Here is a 23,079-nt window from a genome sequence, read left to right as displayed (position 1 = left end):
ATAAATGGTGGCCATGTTGGACTAAGACCCTCATAAGAACGTTGTAAATGCTCCAAAATGACAGAGGCCAATTTACAGAGGCCACATGCTTCTGAATTTTACTAACCTATTCTATGTTGACAAAAACAGATGCAATCTTACATTTGCTGTGTGTTGTTAGCACCACAATATACATTTGATTTGTATCTTACTCATAAGAGTTTATGCAAATAAAGGCAATTCACTTTTAAGTCCTTTTTCTCCCACAAATTATACCAAAAAGGATTGGACTATAAGCTTGATAATGAGGAAACAAACAAAATAATATTTGCATAAATGACATTCAATTAGTTATAAATCATGGTCACTGTTTCTGGTTCCGGCAGACTAACCTAAAGCAGCTTAATTGTGAGCTGAAGGATGAATTAGGTGTATGCCTGACAAAATAGATGAGTCTTTAGTCTAGAATTAAAGTGAGAGTGTCTGTATCTCAAACACTGTTAGAGAGACTATTCCATAGTTTAGAAGCCAAATAGGAAAAGGATCTGCCTCCTTTTGTGGATTTTGATATTCTAGGAACTATTAACAGGTCAGAATTTTGCGATTATAATGAACGTGATGGAATATAGCCAGGGCTGGACTGGCAATCTGGCATACCGGACATTTTTCCGGTGGGCCGACACACTTTGGGGCCGATCAGGGGCGGACTGGCCATAGGGAGAACCGAGCGGGCCAGTGGGTCGGCTGCGAAACGGGCTGCAGAAAAGGACAGCTAACACAACCCCCAACCCCCCACCACCCCACCACAACCACAACAACAACATTTGGGCCAGTTGCTGTGTAAAATCCCATGCTGATTTCTCTTCCCAGTCCAGCCCTGAATATAGCGTAGTAGAAGGTCTCTTAAGTACTGCGAACTTGGCCATTCAAAGCTTTTTACATAGTTAACAGAATTTTAAAATTAATAAAAAATGTCACAGGTAGACAATGTAACGATGATAAAAATGTGGCTGGCTCAGGTTGTAGAGTGGGTTAGCCACTAATCACAGGGTTGGCGGTTCAATTCCCGGCCCACAGGACTCCACATAAGTGCAGACCATTTATTTATTCATCTTGCTAGGACATCCTCCCAGTAATGCATTACAATAATCTAGTCTTGAGGTAATGAACGCATTAATTAGTTTTTCGGAGAGGGTTTCAGAGAGTTTTTAGTTCATTTTGTGTTGGCCGTGCATGCGCATATTGCAACCTCCATTCGTTTATTACGTGAGAAAAACGCATAGGCGCTGTACAGGAAACAGAAATTATTTAGTTCACCTTTCAACTCTTTTGGTCCGAGTCATTCGTTCTTTTGTCACGTGACATCCGTATATGCATTGCTCACACAGGAAACAAAAATTATTAGTTCACCTCTTGAGTCTTCTTGTCCAATTCTTTTGTCACGTGACGGCCGTATACAATAGTGTATATGGCTGTCACATGACAAAAGAACGAACGACTCGGACCAAAAGAGTTGAAAGGTGAACTAAATCATTTCTGTTTCTCATCATTTGTCCTTGGCTGCATTATGATTTTTTCTTTTTGGGACCATAATCAAAGTTTGTGGTGGTAGACGTGTTAGGGGGGCATTTGGCTATTGAAAATTTAACATTTGAATTTAATTCTGCTCAAATGAACGAAATGAACCAAATTACTTGAATCCAAGTCAGTGTTCAGTATAATTATCCAATCTTCCATCACTAATGGGGATCAACGTCATGCAGGTTTCAAGCAATATTGGCTTGAAATTCATGGATGATTATCAAATGTTTTGCACTCAAAATCCTCGACTCAAAAAACGGACATGGTCTCTGCCGCCTAGATTTAAGCGAACAAAGAAGCCATTTTTCTTCCTAAACAGAAGGGAGGGATTTCTTTGAAGCAATCTGGCAACCTCTCATGCATCAGCGTTCACTGTGAATTGGTCTGAACCACATGCGTCTTATTTTCTCGTTGCTTTACAACAATTTCTTCTTTTTAATTGTTCGAATTGCTTGTCATGTGTACGAACATTTACAGCAATATACTTTTACACAACTGAACGCGTTTGTCAGGGAAAAACAAAAACAATCAAGATGGTCTGCGCTGGATTCACCTGCTCCAAGAATTCCCTGTGCGCGCTCAACATCCTCTATGTTGTGAGTAACCAATGCGAGAGAGTTACCATATGGGACATCTTTATCAGCCTTCATTATAACATTTTCAGAGCTGCTTTACAAATGATCAGACAAGAGATGTTTTTATGTGGCTGAAATACAGTCCTTGTTGTAACAGTCCTCGTATGAATTATTTATAGTGATTCTCTATGTGGAATGAGGCCGATGGGCGGTTCTGGTTTCACCCAGCACACACGCACACACACATTCACACACACAGTAGAATAGCATCCCATTTGGGTCCCGTTTCCTCGCAACTCTCAATCTTTTTTGGCAGTGTCACATACCGCCTTTGTTCTGGTTTTGTAGATATCCTACCTCATTACACTTGATTGAGCTCTGCACTCTTTTCAATACGTTACAAAGACAACGTTATAATCAGATGATCTTACACATGTTCAAGCAAAAACTCAAAGGGTCTTTTCTCTTTTTTGAGAAAAAAAAATAGAAAATTATGACGTTGGTCTGCCACAAAGACCTGCAGCTATTACTGACTGTGTATCTGAGTAAACTTTACAATTTCGTGGTTCTGATTAATTAATTTCTTCTATATTTTGTGTCCTAATGTGACTGAAGGCTTGTCCTATGTTAATGCTAAAGTAACACATCACAGCTGTTGTCAGGTCATTCACTCAAATGCCATATATGTCCCCATGACTTGATAGGAAATTAAAGGAATATTCCGGGTTCAATGCAAGTTAAGCTTTGTGTTGTATTAATCAACACCATTTATGGCATAATTTTGATAACCTATATATATATATACACTCACCTAAAGGATTATTAGGAACACCATACTAATACTGTGTTTGACCCCCTTTCGCCTTCAGAACTGCCTTAATTCTACGTGGCATTGATTCAACAAGGTGCTGAAAGCATTCTTTAGAGATGTTGGCCCATATTGATAGGATAGCATCTTGCAGTTGATGGAGATTTGTGGGATGCACATCCAGGGCACGAAGCTCCCGTTCCACCACATCCCAAAGATGCTCTATTGGGTTGAGATCTGGTGACTGTGGGGGCCATTTTAGTACAGTGAACTCATTGTCATGTTCAAGAAACCAATTTGAAATGATTCAAGCTTTGTGACATGGTGCAATATCCTGCTGGAAGTAGCCATCAGAGGGTGGGTACATGGTCAGAAACAATGCTGAGGTAGGCCGTGGCATTTAAACGATGCCCAACTGGCACTAAGGGGCCTAAAGTGTGCCAAGAAAACATCCCCCACACCATTACACCACCACCACCAGCCTGCACAGTGGTAACAAGGCATGATGGATCCATGTTCTCATTCTGTTTACGCCAAATTCTGACTCTACCATCTGAATGTCTCAACAGAAATCGAGACTCATCAGACCAGGCAACATTTTTCCAGTCTTCAACTGTCCAATTTTGGTGAGCTCTTGCAAATTGTAGCCTCTTTTTCCTATTTGTAGTGGAGATGAGTGGTACCCAGTGGGGTCTTCTGCTGTTGTAGCCCATCCGCCTCAAGGTTGTGTGTGTTGTGGCTTCACAAATGCTTTGCTGCACACCTCGGTTGTAACGAGTGGTCATTTCAGGCAAAGTTGCTCTTCTATCAGCTTCAATCAGTCGGCCCATTCTCCTCTGACCTCTAGCATCAACAAGGCATTTTCGCCCACAGGACTGCCGCATACTGGATGTTTTTCCCTTTTCATACCATTCTTTGTAAACCCTAGAAATGGTTGTGCGTGAAAATCCCAGTAACTGAGCAGATTGTGAAATACTCAGACCGGCCCGTCTGGCACCAACAACCATGCCACGCTCAGAATTGCTTAAATCAACTTTCTTTCCCATTCTGACATTCAGTTTGGAGTTCAGGAGATTGTCTTGACCAGGACCACACCCCTAAATGCATTGAAGCAACTGCCATGTGATTGGTTGATTAGATAATTGCATTAATGAGAAATTGAACAGGTGTTCCTAATAATCCTTTAGGTGAGTGTGTATATATATATATATATATATATATATATTCGAATTGTCCCTCGTTTATTGAAAAAAAGGCACTTATAAAGGAAATGAATGGGGCCAGTCGATTAACATTTAAAATTCAAAAGTATAGCCATAAGACGTAAACATTGTGTGTTAACATGATTTTAGTGCAACAAAATATCTGCTGACTTATGTGACTTAAGTGTGATAAAATCACTTCCTTTAACAGGAACTATTTGCTAGATTTAACTCTGTTTACTTGGTAATGTCAAACTTTAGAATAAAACAAAATGGAATTCTTACAAAATGTTACTTTAATTTAATTTAAAATATTGTGCTTATACTGTCCACATTTTTGCCTTTTTTGGAAAATGGAGGATTTGTTTTGTCCCCCACTTTCTGTTCAACTCATCTAATGCTCTAATGCTTAGATCGTTCTGACATCATAAGTAAGGGAGAGACCTAATCCCTGGTGGTCCTCCAGTAATGTCTATGGTGTACGTTTTTGGGCGAGAGGTGGTGGAAATATGATTTTAGTTAACCCTCTGGGTTTGAGGGTGTTTTGGGCCCTTGAGAAGTTTTGACATGCCTTGACATTTGTGCTTTTTTCAGTTGCTTAAAAACACATTAATGGCTAAAGTCTGATAACACTGTATTCAGCACAAAGTACAATAATATGTGAGCAACATGTGTGTACATGTTTGTAGTTTTGAGAAAATAATGTTTATGCATGGTTTTTGAAAAAACTAACTACTTTTGCTACAAAATGATGTGAAAATCATCCTGATCACTCATTCATACAAAACAATATAGTAATTGAACTTTTGTAAGACAATTTTAGTGTTGAATGGTAATATGCGAGGATGCGTGAACTATCACGAATATGATTCACACCTGAGGATAAAAAGACCACTCCCCTGGGCCTATCAATGAGGAATGTGACAAAGAGAATGAATGTGAGGAGACTTAATGATCAAAATCAAGTTTTAAGTTAATCTGACTATACATTTTCTTTACATAAAGACTTTACTTAATTTTAGACCTACACTACCGTTAAAAGAATTCTCTTCTGCTCACCAAGACTGGATTTATTTGATCCAAAATACAGTAAAAACATTGTGTGAACTCTTTTTACAATTTAAAAGAACAGTTTTCTATTTTAATATATTGTAAAATGCAATTTATGATCAAAGCTGAATTTTCAGCATCATTATTGCAGTCTTCAGTCACAGAAATCATTATCATATGCTGATTTTCTAATATAGGAATATTTAAAGTGCATTTTACTCATATTTATATCATACAGCATACAATGTAAATAACAACATTTACATGTAACTAAAACTTGCCTATTGGGACCTATTTCAAATATGTCAATACTCTGAATCCTGGCTGGCAAGTCTGGAAACAGTCCCACTAGTAAAATATGTACATGTTTATATAAAATAGCATGTCAGCTAATGAAAACTAAATGATTTACTCATCCGAAATTGTATCCTCGGCTGGATCAAATTTCTCTTCAAAATACAAACGTTCATCAGAGTCCTGCTCTTCTTCTGAGGAAAATGTTAGCTCATCCTTACATCCAGTAGTTTACAAGCATGCAGAAAAGTTGAGTTGTGTTGTGTTTACATCAAATCTCGCAGTCGGGGGCGTGTACCATTTGCATTGATCGTCTCAGCACATTAGTGTATGAATGGCGCAATCTACTGGTGGGTGGGATCACATTACAGATAATGAAGCTGAACTAGGAAAACCGTACATCTCTTTGTTTCATACAGATTACATTGCAGGAGAATATTTGTTTTAAATTTGAATTATTTTATTTAAAAGTAGACATTTTACGCTTTTTTTAGACACACGTTTCATGTTTGTGTGAAAAGTATTCGCAGAGTTTCAGTTCATTTTAGTGACGTGTTTCAGATATATGCTCGCGAACCCAGAGACTGCTGACAGCTCACCCTTTTTATTTTCTTTATTTTACAAAAGCACAAGATTTTGTTGTTATTGTGAGTGTACACAAATAAAAGTAGACCCTTTATAGTCTCTAATGATGTCTTTCACTTATCTGTATGCCCCAAAATGAATGGAGTATTTTAAGTTGTTTCTGCTGTAATGACGAAAATATCCAGCAGGACTCGCCGGCGCGTCCGTCGACCCCAGAGTAATCAGTAACCTTAAAATCCTATAACTTTCATGCACAAATTGCACTGTTTCCTAAGAATGACCCTGTTATTGTTATTTACAATCAGTACATTCTTTGTTTTCTTTATGCCTGTTTCCATCCCTAATGATTTGTCCTCGCTCCTCACTGACTTCAGATGGTGAGTTTGCTGATGATTGGTATCGCTGCCTGGGGGAAATGTTTTGGGCTGGTGTCAAGCTTCCAGGTGGTGGGCGGCATCATCGGGGTGGGAGTTTTCCTCTTCTTTGTTGCCCTCGCTGGTCTTCTTGGTGCTATAAAGCACCACCAGGTTCTGCTGTTCTTTGTATCCTTTACTGCAGTCAACCATAGAAAGTGTTCTACATCAAATGTATTCAGTGCTTAGACATGATATATGTGAATTCATATTTTTCATTCATGTAAATTTTTTATGTGTATGCAATAAGATCCATCTGTATGATCCTGGATACCACTGGACACATACTAAATATACATTTATTGGCATATTATATTATATTTCAAATTTGACCTCATACAATATAATATTATGTATGTATTTGCATTTATCAGGCCTCTATTAAAAACAAGGCACCAACTGAATTTCTTGACATGATGTACTCTTTAGAAAATGCACACATTTATTGTTTTATTCCCTGTTTTTCTTCATTGCTTTTCACACTGTGACAGGACTATTATCTACTCTTGTAATGCATTTCACTCTGTGACCATAGAGTGGTGCAGTTAACATGACAAATGGGAATGCCCATCAGTGTACTTCTTGTACTGTAAAACTCTCTCTCTTGTTATGCACACATATAATCAAATGAACTGAAGATGAATTTGAGGCATTACTGAAATATCCAGAAAAAAGCTAATTTATCATTACACTCTCTTACCCTGGAGGCCGGGTAGTAATGATTGTACGATTATTCCAGTAACCTCTCAAGAGATATTTTAGTATAATTCATTTCTTAGGTGGAATTAATCATGTTTGTATTTTTTCATAATTCTTAATGTAATTCAATTCTGTCTGTTTCTGCAATTTATTAAGGAATACCAAGAGGAGATGCACAAACAAAGATGTGCAGTTATTTAGTCTTTTTGTGGTGTTTGTCTATCACTTTCTTTTCTATCCACAGTTGAAATCAAAAGTTTACATACACCTTAGCCAAATACATTTAAAAAAAAAGTTTTCTCAATTTCTGACATTTAACCATGGAAAACGTTCACTGTCTTTGGTCAGTTAGGATCACTACTTTATTTTAAGAATGTGAAATGTCAGAATAATAGTAGAGAGAATTATTTATTTCAGCTTTTATTTGATTCATCATATTCCCAGTGGGTCAGAAGTTTACATACACTTTGTTAATATTTGGTAGCATTGCCTTTAAATTGTTTATCTTGGGTCAAATATTTTGGGTAGCCTTCCACAAGCTTCTCACAATAAGTTGCTGGAATTTTGACCCATTCCTACAGACAGAACTGTTGTAACTGAGTCAGATTTGTAGGCCTCCTTGCTCGTACATGCTTATTCAGGTCTCCCCACAAATGTTCTATCAGATTGAGGTCAGGGCTTGAGGCCGATGGGCGGTTCTGGTTTCACCCAGCACACACACAGTAGAATAGCATCCCAGTTGGGTCCTGTTACCTTGCAACTCTCAATCTGTTTTGGCAGTGTCACATACCACCTTTGTTCTGGTTTTGTAGATATCCTACCTCATTACACTTGATTGAGCTCTGCACTCTTTTCAATACATTAAGACAACGTTATAATCAGATGATCTTACACATGTTCAAGCAAAAACTCAAAGGGTCATTTCTCTTTGGGTCAATGTTCACAAATATGGATTTGCCACAAATGTTCTATCAGACCCATCTTTGTCCCCATGGGCACTTGCAAACTGTAGTCTTGCTTTTTTATGGCGGTTTTGGAGCAGTAGCTGCTTCCTTGCTGAGCAGCCTTTCAGGTTATGTTGTTATAGGACTCGTTTTACTGTGGATATAGATACTCGTCTGCCTGTTTCCTCCAGCATCTTCATAAAGTCCTTTGTTGTTGTTCTGGGATTGATTTGCACTTTTGCAACAAACTACATTCATCTCTAGGAGACAGAATGTGTCTCCTTCCTGTGTGGTATGATAGCTGTGGTCCCGTGGTGTTTGTACAGATGAACGTGGTACCTTCATGCATATGTAAATTGCTCCCAAGGATGAACCAGACTTGTGGGGGTCCACAATTTTTTTTTTCTGAGGTCTTTCCTGATTTCTTTTGATTTTCCCATGATGTCAAGCAAAGAGGCACTGAGTTTGAAGGTAGGCTTTAAAATACATCCACAGATACACCTCCAATTGATGCCAATTAGGCTATCAGATGCTAATTGTCTAAAGGCTTGACATCATTTTCTGGAATTTCCCAAGCTGCTTAAAGGCACAGTTAACTTGGTATATGTAAACTTCTTATCCACTGGAATTGTGATATAATCAATTGAAACAATCTGTCTGTAAATAATTGTTGGAAAAATTACTTGTGTCATGCACAATGTAGATGTCCTAAACGACTTCCCAAAACTATAGTTTGCTAATATGAAATTGTGGAGTGGTTAAAAAATGAGTTTTAATGACTTCAGCCTAAGTGTATGTAAACTTCTGACTTCAACATCTGTCTGTCTGTCTGTCTGTCTGTCTTTCTATGTCACTCATTCTTTTCTGTCTGTATGTCACTATTATCTATATATCTATCTATAACTCATTCTTATCTATATGTCTGTCTGTCAGCCACTCTTTCTTATCTGTCTGTCCATCTGTCACAGTGAAAAAAATATTTATATATTTGTATTTCTCTATGAAATTATTGTATCTACATTGTATATTCTGTTTCAAACCTTAATTCACTGACAATAGTACATGATTATCCTGTTTCTGGTGTTTGTAGTTCAGTTTTCAGTGTCCAGTGCGTGTCTGGCTATCAATGAAGACCAGCAGGTAAGAGAAATTACTCTGATTCAATATATACAGTATACTGTATATATGTATAATATGTATTTATTATAATAATTATTATTATTATTATTAAATATTCTCACTCATAATTTTTAATTTGTCGCTAGGGTGTTGCTAGGGAGGTTGCTCACTGGCCCAGGTCAAAAGAACCCAACCCCAAGTCTTCATAGTATTGTTGTCCCTATAAATAGGGTTTGGTTCCCTCCTTAAATATAAGTGTATATGGATTTTTTTTATAATAATTTACATTTACTAACTTTGAAAGTGTCTAACTGTAACCTCAATTGTTTGTTTTGTTTAAGAAAAGGAGGGACCAATGGAAATAATTTTTTTGTGGTAATCAAGATTGTCACAAATGCTTTTGATTAAGCTTAACTGAAGCCTTAAGAAGCCTTTAGGGGCGGTCACACTGCACTTCACGCTCCATTCACTCCATGCAGTGGAGTGAAAATGTAAGCTTGTGCGAAAAAGTTTCGTACAACACTGCATACCAAAGTTCAAGCTTGGTAAACTCTGAACCGTGAATTCGTACGACAAGAATTTGTGCGCGACCAATCGGAGACCTTGTGGCTCAATTCAAAGGATACATTTTTCAAAGCTGTGAGGTTGCAGGAAAGTGAGTTGACAATATATATTTTTTAAAAATTACATAATATTGTTTATTATTTGTGATTCATTATTTTAAAAAATAAATTACATTTTTTTTTTTTATTGGGAAAGCAAAAAGGTTAACAATTGTATAATTATAACTGCATATACAAAAATGCATTGATAATAGAAGGAAAAAAAATTATAATAAATTAAAACGTAATATTTTTCCTGGTTCACGGCACATACAAAAATTTCATCATAATATCTTAAAAAAGAATAACATTTCTTATTCATGAGCAATCTTAAGTACTCCACTTCAACTAAGAACTCAGTGAGCCTGGGTAGCTTTTTAAGATACCTCTGCTTGTGCAAATAACATTTAGCTACAAGAATAAAAAAATGAACAATACAAACTAATGCTTTATTCTCATGTTCAAAATAACAGATAATATCTTTAATGCAAAAAATATAATTTTTATCAATTGTAGAAAAACAATAACTCAATTCGCTCAATAACTCAAAACTTCGAGGACATACTACAAGAGAAAAATAAATGGCTAAGGCTTTAACTTTCATTATTACAAAAAGTACACATATCGCTTACATCAAAAAATGTTGCCAGGTGTGCGTTACATGGATATATTTTTTGCAAAATTTTAAAGTGCACTTCTTTAATTTTATTTGAAATACAATATTTATATGGTAACAACAACGCTTTCTTCCATTGAATGTTGTCAATAAAAGACATAATTTAAAAATAAAAAATAATTTCCTCTTGGTACAATTTCTAACTGCAAATGGGATAATTGGCAGATACATTTGTTATTATAGGCTGTACTTAAAAATAAAGTTCCTCCCAAAAATATTTTATAGGTATTTTCCCAACAGAATAATTACATCTCAATAAGAACGAGAGGCCACCAACCCTATTAAATAGATTATTGGGGATAAAATACCACATAGCTTCATTACGTCAAACTTCTCTTCAGCCAAATGTTGTGTTTTCATTCCTGTTTGTAGAATCACCTGTTGGAGGTGGGCTGGAATAATTCACTGACCACTCAAAGAGATGTGGAGAAGAGCTTGAACTGCTGTGGCTACTCTAGTGTGGACATCAGTGGAAGCTGTGCTGCTGTAAGTAACACACACTCACTTCTAAATGTTCTTTTGCAAATGCCAAATTACAGACATGGGGACTTATGACTTGGTGACTTGGACTCGAGTCGACTCGAGTCGCTATTTTTATGACTTGTGACTTGACTTGACAAAAAATAAAATACTTGAGACTTGACTCGGACTTGGCAGTTAAAGACTCGGGACTTGACTTGACTTGAGACACGAAGACTTGAATGACTTGAGTGTTAATCACATCATGTTTTCAGTCTGAATATAAAATATAAGTTGATCCAGCTGGAGCGCAGGCTGAGAATAGTTTTGTCATGACTGGATCACGACACTATAGGCTATCATCAGCCATGCCCTCTCGTACCTTACGCACACCACGCCCACTTAGATCAGATAACACATCAACATGTCAGCCGGAGGGGTAACGTTACCGAGAGTCATTGCTTTCGGCTTCAAAAATTATTATCAAGATGGCAAAAGATCGAACAGCTTTGCAAGACATGCAACGTTAAGATCGCGGACAGCCAGACGACAACCTCCAATTTCGATCCGCCATTTGAAGAGCCATTCTGCCCAGTAAGTGCTTGTCAATTTGTTAATTTTATCTGGTTAGTTGGTAGTTAGCTAATGTAATAATAGCAGGGTTCCCACGGGTCCTTGAAATCCTTGAAAGTTTGTGAATCTGAAAAATAAAATTCAAGGCCCTGGAAAGTTCTTGAAAATAAACATACATAGATACAGGTCATTGAAAGTGCTTGAATTTATTTTGTGCAAGACGTTTTCTGGAAAAAAAAAATCTGTCCATTAATTTTTTATTTCGCCAACACTTCGTGGCTTATGCTGCATACTAGCCTGCTTGATTTACCTTAGTTACGCGCATTTACGTTAAGTGTTTCCTGCGCGAGGTACTTTGTTTTGTACGTTGCCATGACGTTCACGCGCGCTGGTACCTCAACGTTTCCCACTCACAGACATTGCAAAAATAGGCTTATGGATATACTCTGTGTGAGTGAATGAGTGAGTGTGGGTGTGGGAGTGTGAGAGCGCGAGAGTGAGTGTGTGTGTGTGTGTGAGCGCGTGAGTGTGTGTGTGTGTGAGCGCGAGAGTGAGTGAGTGAGTGAGTGTGGGAGAGAGAGTGTGTGTGAGAGTGTGTGTGAGAGTGTGTGTGAGAGTGTGTGTGGGAGTGTGTGTGGGAGTGAGTGTGGGAGAGAGAGTGTGTGTGTGTGAGAGAGTGTGTGTGTGTGTGTGTGTGTGTGTGTGTGTGTGTGTGTGTGTGTGAGTGTGTGTGTGAGAGAGAGTGTGTGAGAGAGAGAGTGTGTGAGAGAGAGTGTGTGTGAGAGAGAGTGTGTGTGAGAGAGAGTGTGTGTGAGAGAGAGTGTGTGAGAGAGAGAGTGTGTGAGAGAGAGAGTGTGTGTGAGAGAGAGAGGAGAAATGTAACAAAGTTTAATGTATGTAACTGTGTTTGAGAGAGAGAGAGGGAGGTGTTCAGAGAGGAGTCTGTTGGATGTTAAGCTGTTATTTGTTTTATGGACTCAATGTTGAAAATTTAAAACATTTCAAACACTGTTGACAGAAGTGAAAAATAAATAATTTTATGAAGTTACAATTTTGTTTGATTCCTGAATGTATTTTACTGAACATGAGTATTGTAATTTACTGACAGTTACTTATATCTTGTCTTTTCACTTTATTATGATCAGATTCTGCAGGTAAAATTACAATAATATGGTGACTTGACTTGGACTTGACTTGACATAGCCTTTGACTTGACTTGACTTGACTTGCCCAAGAAAAAAATACTTGGGACTTACTTGAGACTTGAAGGTTAAGACTTGAGACTTACTTGAGACTTGCACATGTGTGACTTGGTCCCATCTCTGCCAAATTATATAATGGCACCTATGTGGGTGATAATGACTGAGCTAATTATTTGCATGTTTTTTTTAATACTGATTATGGTTTGTTAAGTATTTGTTTGACTTGAAAGCATATTAGTGTCTGACATTAGTTTGGCAATTACAGTATTTTTCTAGATATAATAACTCAATGTTTTTGTCTATGTGTTGGTTTTGTCCCTGTGCAGCCTTGCTTTCATTATAGCACGTGCACTACATGTGCAGCAAAGATCCAGGAGCACGCTGGTGAAGTATTGCGCTTCGTTGGGGGAATTGGCCTCTTCTTCAGCTTCACCGAGGTCAACTTCTTTTCTCTCATCTGTCATTCATACAACACTTTTGTAGCCTCTAAAGCTGTTATCAGGGGAGAAATTAACCAGGGCATGGGGCAAAATGCCACTGATAGTAACAAAAAATGCCCCTGTAGTAAATTCTAATGATATGTGTCTGTTCTAATGTCTATATATTTTATCTAATATGTAATATATTTCGTACAATTATTTTCTAAGCCTATCCAGTTATGGGTTTAGTTTGGGTTTACTGGCTCTGTGGACACTTCAGTTGTCAGATAAGTTCTTTATTGGCTGTCTCAGAGCTGAGTGTTGTTGAACTTGTAGCTCCTAGCTAATATGAGGTGCACACAAAAAAAATAATAATACGATTTACACATTTGAATTTCATAACAAAATTCCATAAAATGTAACTAAAAAAACGAATAAACGTTTTATTGATTTAATTTTGTTAAACAATACAATTTGAATCTCTTAAAAATAGGCTAAAATGTTTTTGGAGTGTGCATATGAACTCTTTCATATTTTTCTTTACCATTTATTGTGATTATTAATTGTTATTAATGATATTTTGTGCATTATTTATTATCGGTTGACAACACGTTATAGAAATAGACTTTTCAGATATTGATCTTTACTAAACACATGCATGTTAATTGCTCTTGAATTGAAATATTGCATAAGCTAAATCATACATGTTGCACAACTTCAAATGTAACTCTTTGGCTGAATTTAAAGGGATAGTTCAGCAAAACATTCTCTCATAATTTACTCGCCCTCAAGCCATCCCAGATGTCTATGACTCTTTCTTCTGCAGAACACAAATGAATATTTTTAGAAGAATATTTCAGCTCTGTTGGTCCTCACAATGCAAGTGAATGGTGACCAAAAATTTGAAGGTCCAAAAATGATACATAGGAGGCAGAAAAGTAATCCATAAGACTCCAGCGGTTAAATATATATCTATAGGTAGAGGTAAGAAACAGATCAATATTTTAGTCCTTTTTTTACAGCAAATCTCCACCTGTTACCAGCACCAATCAGGTAGGTAGGTGAATGAGAAAGTCACTTCAAAGTCACCTTGTGGAAGTGAAAGTATAGATTTACAGGGGACTTAAATTTGTATTTGTTTCTCACCCAGACCTGTTAGATCGCTTCTGAAATCTAATGGATTACTTGTGAGTCTTGTGGATTACTTGTATGGTGCCATTATGTGCTTTTTGGCACAACAAGTTCTGGTCACAATTCACTTGCACTGTTAGGAGCAACAAAGCTGAAATATCCTTCTAAAAATCTTCATTTGTGTTTTGCAGAAGAAAGAAAGTCATACACATCTGATAAAGCAAGAGAATGAGTAAATGATGGGAGAATTTTCATTTTTGGGTGAACTATCCCTTTAAGATTACTGTGTAACTTCAATGTAAATTCTTCAAGGAGGAGATGAATTATTAGCTAGTGTTTGCTAGTACAGTGAATTTGCTGAATGCATGCAAATTGAAAACACTTTGCTTTAATGAGTATCACAATCACTCAGCAGGTAAGCTTCACATGTATTGTACCTGTTCTCATTCTAAACTCAAGCCTTACTATTCACCATAATGGTAACCCCCAAAACTCCAACATAACAGAAACTCTTCTAAATAACACAAGATTAAATACTGACAAGTCTTCAACCTTTACATTAATCTTGCACAAAGTTTAATTTAAGTTAATGTACATTTTAAGAGTTTAAACATTTAAAAAAGTTTTAATAGTACAATTTTAAAAGTTTATTAAACTCTACAATAAAACTATTCATGTTACTTAAAAGGTGTCAGTTTTATGATCTCAAAAGTAAGAGAAAGATCTAAATAATCATGAAGGTTAATTCATTTGAACTGATTTGTATAACTACATTTTCCCTACTGAATACAATTAATTATTATGAGCATTAGGGTTTACAGTGAGGCGCTATAAAATCTTTGCATTTTATTTACTTTAACACAAATCATGAGCTGATAATGACTTTATAAACACATACTGAATTATTTGCACTTCCTCACACACTGCTATGTTATGATATAGAAACACTTTTACTTTAATGCATCATTTGAAAAACTAGACATTTTAATGCTTGTATTACAGACCCACCTACATTTACACACTTATTCCAATGTGGTTAGCTTGTATTTTGGAGACTGATGACGTCAGGATTTTTGTGCACGTGGCCTTAATCAGACTTTCCGTCATTGTCAAGTATAGTCCTTATATTTTATCTCCTGTTGTTCTGCTTCTTTCAGATCATGGGTGTTTGGCTGGCATACAGATACAGAAACCAAAAAGACCCGCGGGCGAATCCCAGCGCCTTCCTGTAACCGCTCCAGGCTAGATTTTTATGATGGTTTCACTTGATTTGTCATGAGCACTTGTCTAACCACTGGGATTCTTATTGAATATTTGTTTAAGGGGAGTGTGTGTTTGCTTTTACCGAAGAGGAGACCAGCCTGTGTGTTCTAGCTGCTATATATAAATATATACAGTATCATATTTTTCAAGAGTACAGTGTGATAGCACTGTACATTATGATGCTCTACTTTTGTTTGAAGAATTCCTCTAAATGAAAAACACTGCACCAGTACACCAAATATCAATATGCAATATGTATATGAGACACTAATGGGCTAAACCACAAAGAGCATTTGGTTATAAGATTGCAGTTTTATAATTTGGTATAAATAAAATATGAGCTGCAGTGACCAAGACTGGGAGTGTGTAAGCATGACAAATTTTACACTATGACTGTCACATTTAATATATTCACTTGTACAACACATTATTTATAACAAAACAACACGCTACCAGTTAGCATGACTGATATAGAGAAAAGAAAAGTTGCTCAATCTCTATGATCCAATATTGTGTGTGTGTGTGTGTGTTTTTTTTTTTTTTTTTTTACTGGCTTGATTGATTTTCCTCTTTCTTGCATGTTTCCTCATTTAAATGTACATCCATACACAATAGTTCTGTGAACTATGTTCTTAAGTGTTTGAAACGAAAGCAGAAAACAATAAAGGCTCTGAGGACACAATTGTACTCTCCCTGATTTTATCTTTTGTACTACATAATTGTTAGGTTTCCACAATACCAACGGTTCAGGGTTTTATCGTCTGAAATTCTTTTCCAAGTAAAAGTATTTTAAGACAATGACTTCCTCCAAACTCTGACCAATCAGAAGCCCACACGGTCAGCTTTATTCAAGCCAAGAAAAGCAGCTTGTAACTAAGCAACACGGTGACTCAAGAAAACACATTGCCTGAAGCTAAGGCCCCTCCCACCAGGATATTAGCCGGAGACTCCGTTAACCTACTCGCAGCAGTCACAGTTTATTGCAGTTCACTGTTTTCATACATTACAATGAGAAGTGGATTTTCGAACAACTTTGTTTATTTAAAAAAAAAAAAAAAAAAAAACATTCAAATACAATAAAGGAAAATGGAAGCCTGAAGGTCGTCCGTAACAGACTCTACTCAAAGATCGAGTTTAACATTTGTACAGGGCTTTACAGTGCGTCTCTTACCATCAGTAAACAAATGACAGAATAAAAGTAAACCTCAGGGAAGTAATATCCTTTCTGAGGACAAAAGGGTCATGCCTTTGTGTTCACAACTCTGTCTTCAAGAACTTCAAAGCTCTTTGCATGTTGCTTAACACTGTGGAAGCAAAGGCAAACAAATGATAAGCAACAGTACAGTTAGTATGACAGGGCAATACACAGAATAAATCATGTTGGCATTGCATTTTCTTGTTCAATAATTTCTTATATTCTATTTATTGTATGTGTAAGCATGCTATTTGACTTGGCTTTTCTGAACAATAGTGCAAATTTAAGTTACAAAATAAGGAATGTACTTGAAATGTTCAGAAACCCTGTGAATGTCAGACTTACAGAGTTTTATGTCAGCCGGCTCATAGGCATACATGCGGTTGGAATAGCGGCCAGTGATGTCGGCTCGAACAGTCATGGAGGGATCTGAAATAGAGGGAAAAGATGATTTTGTATTTGGTATGTCCTCCTTTTGCTTTAATGTCTACACTGTAAAAAATGTCTGTAATTTTAACAGTAAAATACTACAGTAAAATAAAAACAAATTAAAATAGTTAACGAGTTGTTACCGTAAAATATACGTTACATTTTGTAAATATTATTAAAAGATAATACATGTAGTTTTACGGTAAGATGTTGTAAAATATATATATATATTTTTAGATGTAAAAAGTATGATTTTCCTGTATAATTGAAGGTTAAAATGATATTATGTTTAACAAGAGAGTACATATACTTTTTACGGTAAAAAAAAAAAAACAGTAATCAGGCATTCCCAGAATTCCCTGTGTGACCCATTACATTTCATAAAGTTTTATGGTAATAGTTGTATTTCTTCTTTATTTTTAATATCAGTTATTTATTTTGGGGTGTGTTACTCTGGTGGTGTTTAGTGTTTGTGTGAGTGACACTGAGCACTGTTTCTTCATGTTTATTGGACATTGTTCCTGTTACAGCCACTATTGATGAACTTTGTGTCATCATGTGCTCTTCTGTAATTACTACTATAATTAACAATACATTATAAAGTGAAAAGCTTTTACAGTTTCAGAAGGTTAATATATTACGTTCATCATTTAATAATATAAATGACAGTACTGCACTGTAAAATATAGAGTAAAAACAACAGTTTTATACTGTAAAATGTACAGGTTGTTCTCTAAAGTACATTTTTACTGTATTTTAAACATATATATTCTGGCAACCACAGCTGCAAGTTGTTGTTTTGTAAAATCAGCGGGATTGTTTTTACAGTGTACATGCATTTGCACTGGCATGGAATCCACAAATTTGTGCAAAACCTGATTTGAGACTTTTCCAAAGAGCATCTTTTTTGCCTCCTTTTGTACTGAGTCAATGTGCAATGTGATCAATTTGATTAGTGACCTAGAAATAGTGCAGCATTTTCAACATTTCTTATTCATTTTACAACAAAACGCTTCATATATTTCAAAATCACAAAACTTACTGTTTGACTGTGAATACCAGATTTTCAATGTATGTCTAATTATGGACTTGTCATTCAACAATTTTAATCAAACAATGAAAACATTTAAGAAATCTCAACATCTCTCATGATTGATACACTCACCAACAAAGAGGATTCTTGGAACGTACTGGCCATCAGGAGACAAGTGCTTATCTGTGGTCTCATACTGCAAATATCAAGAATGCTATTTAATTCATATACATTTACAAAGATCACAGAGACAAACCTGGGCCCTACCACAGAAACATCTTTTCTCTAAAATCCTATCTTATGTGTCAGTAACCATGGCGATTTGTGTTAGGATCTCTTTGAAAACGTTGAACATTTATCCTTTAACATTTTAACTGTGAGAAATCAACTGTAAACTCACCACCAGATTCAAGATGACGAATTCCTCATCAGCCAGCTTCTGGATGTCTTTATCCTCTGCAAAGGCCTTCTTTAGAGCTAAAGAGTTCAAATAATAAGACAAACATTGGTTCTTCTTGGGATTTTTACACCTCAAGTGCCCCCAAACTCAAAGGAAAATAGCAGTGGACAAACTGAGAATGTAAAACTAGCTGACAGAACATAAGCCCTTACCCTGGCTGTGTGGGCAGTCCTCCAAGTGAAAAATGACAATGAGGGGCTTGTTCCTAATATATAACATGGGTTATAGACTTTATGCAATATACATATCAACAGATAAACCATCTATATACATATAACCAATGACATGCATATGATAACCAGATTTTTGAGCACTATATTGGCTAGGCTACGCTGCAATTTTATGATTGTGGTATATGGTATATATTGGTAGTGGTTAAATGGAAAGTATCAGAGCTTTTCTCACTTGGAGCGTGACCAAAACAGAGCTTCCTCATACGTCTGTGCCCAGATCAACTGGTCACCCCAGCCTAAGAGGGAAAATAAAAATATTGAATATGGCCTCCGGACACAAATATTTAATGTACATAATGGCTGCTCTCTGTTGCATAGGCAATTACAGTCATGCAAAAATCTGAATTTACAAGATGGCTCAAAATGGGATAGTGTATCAAATCGTGAAAGACTGGGATAAACTTATAAATACTTTTACATGTCATTATATTGCTGCATTTGGCAGACAAAGCAACTTACAGTTCATTTAAGGTTTACACATTATCAGTCCATATATTCCCTGGGAATTGAACCCATTAACTAGTGCATGACTGGTGTTAAGCTACAGGAACTTTCTTACTCTACAGATCACTGTGGCACACCAATTTAACCATCATTTTGCCAATGTGCAAAAGTTGCTCAAAATAATATCTTTCAGCAATGAAACTCACCTCTGGAGAGAGTCTGAGGAATCCTCTTCTCTTTCTTCACAGTGGTCTTGTCTGGCTTTCCTTCCAAGCCTGAGAATAAGGCCACCAGGACCAAGAGCACTGACAACAGTCCTTTCTGCATCTTCACAAGCTACAACAACAAGATAAATCAATATAACACTATTAGAAATGACCTAAGTAGAATAAATAGCATAGTTTTAACATCGGTCCCACAGTCAATGTATTTTGCAGCATAGTAGAGAATGACCTGTACTGAAGCTTACTGAGAAATATCAAACACAGTGTCCATTAATATTCTCAGGGTTAGTCTGAGTATGTTGGAGAAAGTTTTTTGGATGCATTCTCACCTATTCTCAGGTTCCCTGTTGCGTTTGTTCAGGCTTAGTCTCCTTGTCCACTATTGCCTTTCTCTCTCACCTGTAGAACCTTTATACACCTGCACACCAGAGGCTCCGCCCCTCCCCTCTATACTGTTCTGGAATGAAATTTGGAATTTTAATACAATTCCGCCCCATGTTGTAAGCAAACTTCCTATTAACTCTTTTAGTTGTCTTTGTGCCAAGGACAGGTCAGCAATGAGACATGGTAAGTGATAGGAGACTGGTATGATTAGGCTTCTCATGATTGGCTAAGCTCTGATCCGTGATGTCATAGGGTACATCAATGGGATTTCGTAATATGAGCCATGACGTGTTAATAGAGCCAGAAACCAAATTATTATTGCAGTATATCCTATTATGAGGGTAAAACATAGTTATAAATGTTTTGTTAGAGTGAAATACTATGTTCAGCAGGCCATTTTTGGAAGGAGAACGGTGTGTCTCATCATGATAACATGCAAAAAAGTGACTTTTGCAGGTTAACATGGAAAATCCTACATGGCTTTATTGTTCATTTTATATTATTTAACATTATTTATATAGTTTATCTGATGTTAATCTACCTGCATTAAAGAACATTTGGACACAATCAATTCAAGTGAAACATGGTGCATTATAACTTATCTGATCTCTAAATAATAGGGTGTGTATTGCACATGATTAAATATGCCTATGAATTGTAGAGTTTGCTGGTGAAAACCCATCCATCAAACATTTGCTTAATGAGGCACTCAAAAGGAAGTTTGCTGGATGCAATCCCTTTCAAAGACTGACGTGTCCTTAAGACTATTGGTTCTATATAACAAAGATATTTGGTGTAACCTTTATTTTACTGTGTAACTTTTTATTTACATAATTTATTTGTACTTTTAAAATTGTATTTGATTTTGATTTTATTATTTAACACAATGAATATGAATTATGATGCATTCATATTTTATTGAACTATTATTTAAATAATAAATACTATTTAAATGTAGCTGTTGTTTTAATAAATACTTTTTATTTTATTTTATTGAAATTAATACAACATAGAATGCATGATTTGCTGAGGTGTCCATAACGCTATTTCATTTTATATTATGTGTGCAGTGCACAATTTATAATTCATTTAGCAGTCATACAAGATGTCTAATATCTGCAGAAATGAATTACAGAAATACAATACAGGACAATAAATATGAGCAAAAAAAAAAATGGCCTTATCATTTGGAACTTATTACTGATAACTGAAAGTGTGACTGTCAAAGTTTCTCAATGTGTAGAGAATGTTAACATTACTGGACCAAGGCATAGCATCAGTGCTTGTAATGTGGAGAGATGTGTGTTTATAGTAAATTATATCTTTAAAATAAATATATATATATATATATATATATATATATATATATATATATATATATATATATATATAAAAGTAACTTTTTGCATGTTATCATGATGAGACACACCATTCTCCTTCCAAAAATGGCCTGCTGAACATAGTATTTCACTCTAACAAAACATTTATAACAGAGAGATAGACACTCTTGCATATATATATATGCAAGAGTGTCTATCTCTCTGAAATAATGTTGTAATTCAGGACTGACAAAGCTCCTTTCCACCAGCAGCTCTGGGATCATGTGACCAGTGGAGGATCAATGCCGTCTTTGTGCAGAGCGCAATCAAGTCAGGGCCTCCACAATAACCAACAGCACTCACACTGAATGAATCAAGTCTTTTTATGTCTTCACTCGCTGTGTCCTTCAGGTGGACATTTCTCTGTCCTTTTATTTTCTGCCATTGTGCTGGTGTATTAAACTGTTCTGATGAACCTCGGAATAGGCTGGGCGTGCATTCACAGATTAGCTTTTAAAGTTAAAGCCATCACCTATTCAGATCACACTGGGAATCTGTTACAGGAGTTCGGAAGTTCTGCTGCTGGAATTGGTCTTTGCTTACTGAAATTTGAACCACCACCCCCAGTGGCCGAAGCTGGAAGTGTTGTTGACCAGTTTCTGTGAGAAATGTCCACAGGGTGGCGCCAAAAGTGAGTTGTAGTTTTAGATGTAAAGATGTAATACAGTTAACAGGAATGTATATTTTATAAACATAAAATATACATTACCCAAAATCCAACCATAAACCTAACTGTCAGTGGCGTAAAAATTTAATTAAAACATTTTTTTTACCTCCAGATCATGCTCACCATTGTTTATGTGATTGCAATTACTTCCTGGTTTCCACAGGACCTAAACTCATGTCTCCTAAATTACTCGCCATGAGTGGCGCCACAGAAAAAGGTAAGAATGTTTGAATTGATGCAAAAATAAAGTAATTCGGCAGAATCGGGCTGATTTCAAGGTACATGAACGTTCCGAAGCAGCGTGTCGATTTCCCGTGTGATCATGTTGACCCGTTGAGCGCCACTGTAATTTTATTGTCTTTGTGAGTCCCTATCTGAATTTTGGGTGAATTATCTCAGAAAGAGGCACTGTACATAAATACGATATAAAATAGAGCCTGATAAAAAGTCAGATTATTTTACCTTTTCCACAAATGGTCAATGAAAGAGGCGCTTACTCTTCAGAAAATTGGGTTTTTCCATCACGGAAGGTCAAAATACATTTTATACGTGGTCTTAAATTTGACATTTATTTTACATGAGGTTTGTAAATTTTACAACCTTGTTACCAAAATTTGGCAAATGTCTGAATACAGTATACAACCCTATATTATTTCATTATTTTCTAGCAATAAATATTATATAAACATAATTAACATATTAATGAAATCCTATGTGTTTTTATACAATAAAACTTCACCAGAAAGGGTAACAGATTTGCAGATTTAGCCTTTAAATAACTAGCAGGGGTCGGTCGGCTAGTTTGACACCAAATGTTGGTGTGATTAATATGCATTATAATATGAACAATATGTGTTTGATAATTTTTCTTACCATACTAATAGATGATTACAGGAGTGAATGTTTGAGTTGATGAATGCAGTCAAAAATAAAATTTGTGTATATCTCGAAAAATGGAAGATTCTTGCAATTTCATATAAAAGGTCAAAATCATGTTTGTTATGTATCACATTTTTATGCAATGGAACACCCATTTTAATCCATATGTGTAACGTTC

General features: G+C 36.1%; 2 protein-coding genes across 2 annotated transcripts; one reads left to right on the top strand and one right to left on the bottom strand.

Moving 5' to 3' along the window:
- The first annotated feature begins 1,950 nt into the window (after positions 1-1,950).
- On the top strand, positions 1,951-16,378 carry LOC127650514 (tetraspanin-13-like). Its single transcript, XM_052135970.1, has 6 exons — positions 1,951-2,156; positions 6,449-6,616; positions 9,190-9,270; positions 10,900-11,013; positions 13,088-13,198; positions 15,469-16,378. Exons 1-6 carry the CDS (start codon positions 2,094-2,096, stop codon positions 15,541-15,543), a joined length of 612 nt encoding a protein of 203 aa, XP_051991930.1. The 5' UTR covers positions 1,951-2,093; the 3' UTR covers positions 15,544-16,378.
- A 254-nt stretch (positions 16,379-16,632) lies between these two features.
- Positions 16,633-20,031, bottom strand: LOC127650515 (anterior gradient protein 2 homolog). Its single transcript, XM_052135971.1, has 8 exons — positions 19,922-20,031; positions 19,575-19,704; positions 19,097-19,160; positions 18,844-18,896; positions 18,632-18,708; positions 18,364-18,427; positions 17,115-17,198; positions 16,633-16,878 (listed from the first exon to the last, which is right to left on the bottom strand). Exons 2-8 carry the CDS (start codon positions 19,693-19,695, stop codon positions 16,829-16,831), a joined length of 513 nt encoding a protein of 170 aa, XP_051991931.1. The 5' UTR covers positions 19,696-19,704; positions 19,922-20,031; the 3' UTR covers positions 16,633-16,828.
- Between the last annotated feature and the right edge of the window lie 3,048 nt (positions 20,032-23,079).

Source organism: Xyrauchen texanus, chromosome 10, assembly GCF_025860055.1.
Source record: "Xyrauchen texanus isolate HMW12.3.18 chromosome 10, RBS_HiC_50CHRs, whole genome shotgun sequence".
Classification (NCBI taxonomy): domain Eukaryota; kingdom Metazoa; phylum Chordata; class Actinopteri; order Cypriniformes; family Catostomidae; genus Xyrauchen; species Xyrauchen texanus.
Note: the sequence above shows the minus strand (reverse complement) of the source record. Positions and strands in the feature narration are given on the sequence as shown.

Bases quoted from the DNA above. Each gene is read 5' to 3' on its own strand.
- LOC127650514 (XM_052135970.1), top strand. From the start codon at position 2,094: ATGGTCTGCGCTGGATTCACCTGCTCCAAGAATTCCCTGTGCGCGCTC. The intron at 6,617-9,189 runs GTATCCTTTACT...CACTGACAATAG, and splicing joins ACCAGGTTCTGCTGTTCTTT to TACATGATTATCCTGTTTCT. The intron at 9,271-10,899 runs GTAAGAGAAATT...TCCTGTTTGTAG, and splicing joins CTATCAATGAAGACCAGCAG to AATCACCTGTTGGAGGTGGG.
- LOC127650515 (XM_052135971.1), bottom strand. From the start codon at position 19,695: ATGCAGAAAGGACTGTTGTCAGTGCTCTTGGTCCTGGTGGCCTTATTC. The intron at 17,199-18,363 runs GTGAGTGTATCA...CCTCTATTTCAG, and splicing joins TCCAAGAATCCTCTTTGTTG to ATCCCTCCATGACTGTTCGA. The intron at 16,879-17,114 runs GTAAGTCTGACA...TTGCTTCCACAG, and splicing joins GCCGGCTGACATAAAACTCT to TGTTAAGCAACATGCAAAGA.